Below are 8,029 nucleotides of genomic sequence, written 5' to 3'. Positions count from 1 at the left end.
TACATAAATGTTTTATTTATGCTTTTGCTTATGGATCTTATTGGATTTTCTTAGGTTTAGTTTACATAAATATTGTTTTTCCCTTATAATGAAAAATCAAATCAATTTTTTAGCTCAACAACTAGAAGTATTACTTTTTACAACGTGAGGCCCTCTCAACATGGTACAAAATGAACCCTTGTTCCCATCATTAGCACTATTGTTCGAATAATTGACAAATTAAAAGTGTAACACATTAGCACCTCTATTCACATCATTATCAAATCAAAATCGAAGTCATCAATACCCTTGTTTATATCATTAAGAAATTGAAGTTCAAACTCATGATCTAACCCACAATTTGAACTACCTAAAATGACAACCAAAACTTAACAACCAAAACTTAATAGTCTAACCTAAAGATCATGTAACATCAAAGTAAAGATCTATCATTCCAAATCCACACCACACACTCTTGGCATTTGAGATATGCTAACTAGTGGCCATCACATTGTCCATCTAGAGCCTTCCCACCTCTCTCTAGGATCCCTTCAAACCTAGGGTTTCTATCCAAACGTTCATGTGGGTTAATCACGTAATACACTAACCGATATTTGGCCATTCCAGGCCATATTAGAGCCCATGTGCGCTTCAGCCCAACGAAGAGCTTAGTCCCCACAGCCTGCAGGGCCACATCTTTCTTATCTAAACCCTAATTGCTCTCCATAGACTAAACAAATGAAAGGGAATGAATCAATAGTGAAGGGCGTAGGAGAAGCGAGAGAGAAAAGGAAGAGAATGATAGGCAATGATTGTGAGTATTGTCTTGTCCTTTGTCTCCCATGGAGACGGCAGAATAACATGCCCACCTGGGTGGATGACCATGGAAATAAGCGAAGTAGATAATAAGTTAAATCAGATATATTCTCTCCCAATTGAACATTTTAGTTTGCACGGCCAATGGATCCCAATTTGGATCTCACCCATGTGCAGACACTGCATAAAATATGTTTATTTAACATTTCTATTCTTTCCTTTTATGGCTCTGCACCTTGCCGATTTCTCTTCCTTGGTTTTCATCGTCATTATTACTTGTCGTCTAATCAAAGCTCGATAGTCCCCACTTCACCGTTTTCACTTTCCTCCAAAATTAGCACGGTAGAAATCCGTGACTTGGGTTTTGTTTGGAGTTACAGAGATTTTATCTCAGTTGCATGTTATAAGAATACAGTTTAGAACAGCATAAAATGGGTGTGGGTGATGAGGAATGTGATACAGAGTTGGGTCTTGGAATGAAAACTTCATGTGGGAAGAATTCATCAGGTAAACTGATCAGATAGTTGGTTTTATTGTATTTTGTTGATAAATTATGGAGTGCAAATTATGGAGTGTGATTCTAAATATTGATATAAAAATTATTCGGGCAATCTAATCTAGAAACTTATGATTTAATTTGTTTCTATTCTTTGAACTATTTGATTTGGTGAAGATTTTAGAAATCAAGAAGTCTGTTTATAAGCTGAAATTATCTTGATTTTGATTATGGTTTTGATATATGATATTCTGCTATGTGGGTTGTGATGTCAGATGAAGCTTTGGCCATGGCAAGGCAAAATATCATTGATGTGAGTAACGTGGGTCCTGCTAATTCCTGCTACTCTAAGCAACATGGTGATACCCACAATGATAATATGGGTTCTTTCCATAAGAAGGCCATGTTGTCTTTTCATGTGGATTCAAATTTCATCAACCAAGAAATCAGCCACGGAGTTGGCATGAAAAGAAGCCATGTTGTTACAGAGGATTTTAAGGGAGATAAGGCTTATTGTAGGGTAAGTGATGAAGATGAGGAGGGCGGTGGTACAAGGAAGAAACTCAGGCTGTCAAAAAAACAATCTGCTGTTTTAGAAGAAACTTTCAAAGTACACAGCAATCTTAATCCAGTAAGTGTGAATTTTATAGTATTTGATGAAGCTTTCCATGCTTTGAGTCAAGTGATCTAATTACTATAGGGAAGAACTTACAAATAGTGTTTGAGCTAAATTTAAATGGTCGACCATGACTTTCTAGAAAAAGTTTTTGAAATACAATATCAAAAATTTAAACTCTTTGTTTGAAATGCAATAAAAGATCAAATCTATTTTTATAAAACTATTTTTCTAATAAAAAATAAGATTGTGAAAAAAAAGAAGTTATGTTTTCATTATGATTATGTATATTTAACAATTTTATTTTTGTAAAATTGCATATGAAAATTTATTCAAAGATAAAAAGAGTTTTATAGATATTTCTGTTTGTAAGTCTTTACTCCAAACTCTTTGAATAAGTTAGTTATGCATAATCATAGATGAAACTTTTGTTGAGACATCATATTGATCGAAAACTTTTTTTATAAATTTTTAAAAAGTTGCATTTAAGACTTAAAGCATTTTTAACATTTGTACATGAACATTTATTCTAAGATGATTTATAAATATTTATTTTAATAATTTTTTAATCATCATTCCAAGCTGCCATATTAATCATTAAGTTCTAATATAGGGTTTCAGAATATTTGTTTTATATAACTTGATAGTAGAAGGTGTACAACATATTGTAAATATTATGGTTAACAATGAATAGATTTACTTGAAGACATCCTCTTGATTCATCTTGTTTTTACAAATGTGATCTAGAGCGACACTCTGATTGTGAGGCTTTTCTCTAAAGAGCCCTCATAATTATGAGGTTTTACTTTATATGTGACTAACTTCTTAATAATCCGGCATGACTAATTCAGTAATAATTTGAGATAGCACTTTGATTATGAAGATTTCCATTTAAAATGTAATCATCTTTAAACTAATTGTGGATGCAAATTTACTCTAGAATACCATCCTAACTGTAAAAAATTACTCAAAGATACCATCTTAATTAATAACTTTATATTTTTTTATCTGAATGGTTCATTTTATATTTAGGTGTTGCAATTTTTTATAATTTTTTCTTATTTCACTTTAGAAATCTTCAAATTTATTTATTTTAAAATTAAATGAACTAAAATATATTCTTTTTCCAATAATTATTGATGAGAATTAAAGTTCTAATATTGTGAATAGAACATAGATTTGAAAATTATTTTTGCTTGTCAAATTATCTTATGATAGTCTTCAAATATTAGATATATATTAATTAATAAATGTATATTTGATTAGATATATATTTAACTTCGATAATTCATTTATTTAATTTTTTTCATATAATACAATTTATGTTTCTTTCTTGTTCTATATCACCAAATATAATCAGACCATCAAAACTAATCCCACAATTTCTCATTCTATATTATTAAATCTAATCAGACCATCAAAATTAACCCTTAGTTGCATGATATGAAGCTTCCACTTAAGGTAAAATCCTTGTTTTTATAAAAGTTTTCTGGTCACATACTGTGAAAGTAGAGGTCTCTCTTGCTCTTGTGAATACCTAATTTTTATTCTAATTGGCAGAACGAAAAACATACCTTGGCTAAGCAGCTGAATCTTTGTCCTCGACAAGTTGAAGTTTGGTTCCAAAATAGAAGGGCAAGGTAACAATCCTTCCATCCATTCTCTCATTTTGAAAGCTAAGGCATCATAAAACATAATGATCAAATTGATAAGAATTGAATTTATTTCATCAACTTTGCAGGACCAAGCTTAAGCAAACCGAAGTGGATCGCCAATTCTTAAGGAGGTGTTATGAGTCGTTAGCAGAGGAGAACAAAAGGTTGCAGAAAGAGTTAATAGAGTTAAGATCTCTAAAACATGCTGTAGTGGCATCTCCTTCCTACATAAAACTGCAATTACCTTCAACAGCAATCAGCATGTGCCCCTCCTGTCAAAGAGTTATAACCTCTGATAACATTACTCCTTTTACTAATTTGCAAGAATCCCACTTTTATCCTTGCTACTCTCATTCTTCGATGGCTTGTTGATTATATGATTACATCTACATTCACATTATTTGATTTTATAAGGTTTCTGAATGTGTCCAAACTCTATAGGAAATGTAGAAGAATGCAGGTATTTCTCTTCAGTGAGGTTGTATTTTTTTATATGAAAAAATATGTAAAAGGCGTTAAACATTGAAGAAAATGCTTAGTATCTGTTGTGGTTTAACACCATTTTTGTGGAGAAGATAATATCCATGCATCTGGACATGCATATAGAAGTACTTTACTATTCCCTCTCTACAGCAGAGACTAATGCAATTGTTCAGCACTGTTGCTTTGTGTTGAAGTTCTCGTAACATTGCAAAATTAATATGCTGGAGCATGCTTTTGTTTTGTTGGTTGATATTTCATTTCTGCTTTAATTTTTCTACCTTTTTAATTTTTTTTTTTTTAAAATGAAATACTGATCTTAGGAGTAAAGATGATTGAAAAATATAATAATAAAGTTTGTCATTTGTGTTTTTTTTTCCCTTATTTCATTAAATATCTTAAGGTTTAGTTGGGCATATATGCATTTCTAAACATTATATGTTTTATAAGTTTTAGGCAGTGAAGTTTGTTCTTTTTTAGGTATTGTTTCTCATTGTTATAATTATGTATAAAATATTTTCATATAATTAAAAGAAATAAAGAAGTCTTTTTTTTTATATCATAAGTTATAAGACTTAATATAATATATTTAATAAACTATTTATGTTTGTGAGATTTAAGAGGTTCAATATTTAGCTACTTTGTGAATTTGTTCTTATTTAGAGATAGTCAAGAAATACCTTGGGTTCTATTTATTTGCTGCTTAAAAGATTGTTTGTTTGACTTAAGTGTCAAATAACCAGGTCATAAAGTAGAATAAAAATATAATTGATTAAAATCAATAGTTAGATAATAGTAAGCTTCAAGATGTATAGATCACGAAAATTGATAATGAAATGCACTTGTGACTAGAAGTGGAACCTAAAATGGTTGGACACTATTTATAGGCATCCTAGTCCTCTTGAGTACCCAATTGAGTATGCGTGTAACATATCTGATATCCAAAGCTTATGAATTGTCCTTTCTCCAAATTCTAGCCCAAGCATGAAGGATGCACCCTAGTTATAAGATCACAAACACTAGGTGCACTTTTCTCAAGGACATTGGTGCTTGTTATCATTGCCCAAACCTTTTCTATGAAATTTATTGAAAGCTACTATATTTTATCTTGAGTTCTTTTGTCTTCAAATGTTGACTAGGATGTTCAAACTACAAATGACGGAGAAGGTGGTTTTGCGACTATCTAAAGGCATGCCTTAGCAAAACCACTTTTTGGAAATTGTTACCTCTATAGACAACTAGTTTAGATTCTAAAAATAATAGATTGTGTTGTGAACCTTACATTTTTCTAATATTATTATATACATAGCTACATAAACATAACTATCCTACTCAACTATATTAAAGTGAATCCTAAATGAGCTAATCAGAGGCAATACACATACCAACTCAAGAATACATGAAATACATGAACCTAACTATTTGATACAAATTAGATATGAAGCTAAATTACACATATGTAAGATTGACATGAAATTGTACCAAACCCCAAAGAAGTACATGCCAATCATTAGTTGTGGTTTCCCCACCACCCCCCAACATTCCTTAGAGATTATAACATGATGACAAATGGTTGATTAGGAATTGATATCAATTGTTGAACTATTTTCTAGATGTTCAATTATTGTTGGATTCTTAAAAAATCCATGATCTACATATAGAAATAAGCCTTCACAATAGAAACCAGATTCCACCAAATACTAAATGTATCTAAAATGATTAAACTCTATAGTTAGATATTCTTTAAAGTTAAGAGTGAGAAAGAGTGCACCAATGAGATGTAATGCTTGGTGTAGCCATCTAACAAATGCTTGGCATAAATATTAATGTAGGAAAAAAATACTAATAAATCTTACCAACCTTCTAGGAATTAGCCTAAGTTAAAATTAAGATTTTGATTGAATTATTTACTCAAAGACCCTACTAAGTTGAAATGTAGGGAGAAGATTAAATTATGGGATAACAAACAAAGATGTACTTGATAGGTCTCAACACCAAGGTCATGTTAAGTACTCATGTATAATGCAATGGAATTCTCTCATAAAGAAGAGAAATGAGAAAAACACAAGAGAGAAAAATCATCCCCCAAAGAGAAAAAATAAATAAGATGTATGAATGGAGGAAATAATCAAACCTCTTACTTAGACTTGGTGATCACATAGTGGCTTATACTTTTTTCCATGAAGGAAAAATGCACCATTTTTCAAAATGCATAATAAGCATGTTTAAGTGAAATGCATGTTTCAAGGAAAAATTATTTAGTTTTTAAAATCAAATCCACACATTTAATTAAGTTTGACCAAATCTATAATGCCATAAAGGTTCAATTGAACCTTATGACATAGGGGGATTTGATCAGACATAGGATTCAATTGAACCTTATGACATAGGGGGATTTGATCAGACATAGGATTCAATTGAACCTTATTTTAATCAACTTTTTAAATCAATTTAAAAATTCCAAGAAGACAATTATTACATCATTTTTAACTATTCCTCTAGGATCCACAAGGATTATAGTCATATATCTTCATTGACGAGGCTATTTTCAACTATGAGAATGCTACATTGCCTAAAACTTTGATGTTATTAATACTAGAGTTTCACTAAGATTCTTTTATTTTTATGTTTTTTTTGATGAATGGTCCTTTTCTATTAATAAAATATACTAAGAATACAATTCACAAAAAAGGGGTCAGGGGATACAAGATCACCCTACAAAAGAGTTCACATGGTCGAAGCTGAACTTAAAAACATGGCCTTAGCCAAAAACAACAACTATTAATAAAAAAAAATAGAATAAACCACCTCAGGCTACCAAGGCAGTGCCAGCCGAAGGAGGAGGATCATCTTTATCAGGAAATCCCCACGTATCAGTGGGATTGTGGGGCGAACTCGGGATAGTCCAACCATCATCAGCAGTAGCAGGATCAGGGGTAGCCTCCGCATCCTTAACCTCTGGCCGCAGAGGAGAAATCACCAAAGCCAAGCGAGGAAATTTCCCAGAATGCGCTCGTCGAGGCCCACGAGGAGGGGATTAGCCAGAACCACTATAGGGTGGGGAAGCAGAGCGGCACCTCCATCCACCATCACCACCACTGGGAGAGTGGTGGCAGGAGGCTTGGGAGCATAGCATGTGTGAGTGGCGGCTTGAGGACTACTGACGAGAATGGCGGCCATGAGGTGTAGAGGTATCAGTCGAGGCATCAAGAGGAACTCTGGAAATGGTACAAGGAGCATTGTCGTAGTGATTTAACAATTCCTATAAGTGAGCAAATTCTAGGGAAACTTTATTAGCTTGCACCTAGATCTGCATAATCACATTGTTACAAATGCATGCTTTAGTGTACATAGCAATGTTAACATCCAAAAAATTGTGAGTGAATAGAATAGCATTCCTATCTTTCCATAAAGAAAACAAAATTTCCATCCTAAAGGTATGCCAAATATGAGTGGATTTCTGAGGAATTCTAGGGGAATCACCCAACAGGATCATGTGCCATGAAAATGGTTTGGGCCTGAAAGGCTTGAAAAAATCATGAACCCAGTGCCAATAATTTTGAGCACACTTACAAAACCAAAAAATATGCAAAAGGACTCAGGTTGACCACAAAAGGGGCATCTGAGATCAAGAACCCCAATGTGCTTGAGTTGAGGCCCCAAGGGAAGACCTTAGAAGGCAAGGCACCAAGAAAAGTGGGCAATCTTGGGTTCTATAATAGAACTCCAAATGGTGTCAAAACATTTTCTCCATTGAGAAAGCAAAGATTGCAAATGCCACTGCTGGTTAAGTGTGTGAACCATTAGAAGATGGGGTGAGAGCCATTAGTACCCCATATTGGGATTATAATTGGAAAATGGAGTGGCAAGATACCACTTCCAATCATGCCACCAAGGCCGACTAGACTGAATCCCCACCTTATGAACTAGGTGCATAGGAATGGAAGACAATAGAAGGTCAAAAGTCTTCTGATTTGTATTGATAAG

At 33.0% G+C, this 8,029-nt stretch overlaps 1 protein-coding gene across 1 annotated transcript; it reads left to right on the top strand.

The window, feature by feature from the left end:
- Positions 1 to 930: 930 nt before the first annotated feature.
- On the top strand, positions 931 to 4,118 carry LOC149557914 (homeobox-leucine zipper protein HAT14-like). The gene is made up of 4 exons (XM_089832371.1): positions 931 to 1,302; positions 1,567 to 1,922; positions 3,468 to 3,547; positions 3,649 to 4,118. The coding sequence occupies exons 1-4, from the start codon at positions 1,227 to 1,229 to the stop codon at positions 3,932 to 3,934; spliced, it is 798 nt and encodes a 265-aa protein (XP_089688497.1). The 5' UTR covers positions 931 to 1,226; the 3' UTR covers positions 3,935 to 4,118.
- The last annotated feature ends 3,911 nt before the right edge of the window (positions 4,119 to 8,029 follow it).

The sequence above is a fragment of the Cupressus sempervirens genome, chromosome 5 (assembly GCF_028749045.1).
Source record: "Cupressus sempervirens isolate cs-2001-9-10 chromosome 5, ASM2874904v1, whole genome shotgun sequence".
Taxonomy (NCBI): Eukaryota; Viridiplantae; Streptophyta; class Pinopsida; order Cupressales; family Cupressaceae; genus Cupressus; species Cupressus sempervirens.
The sequence above is the reverse complement of the archived record's forward strand: the minus strand, read 5'-3'. Positions and strand labels throughout refer to the sequence as shown.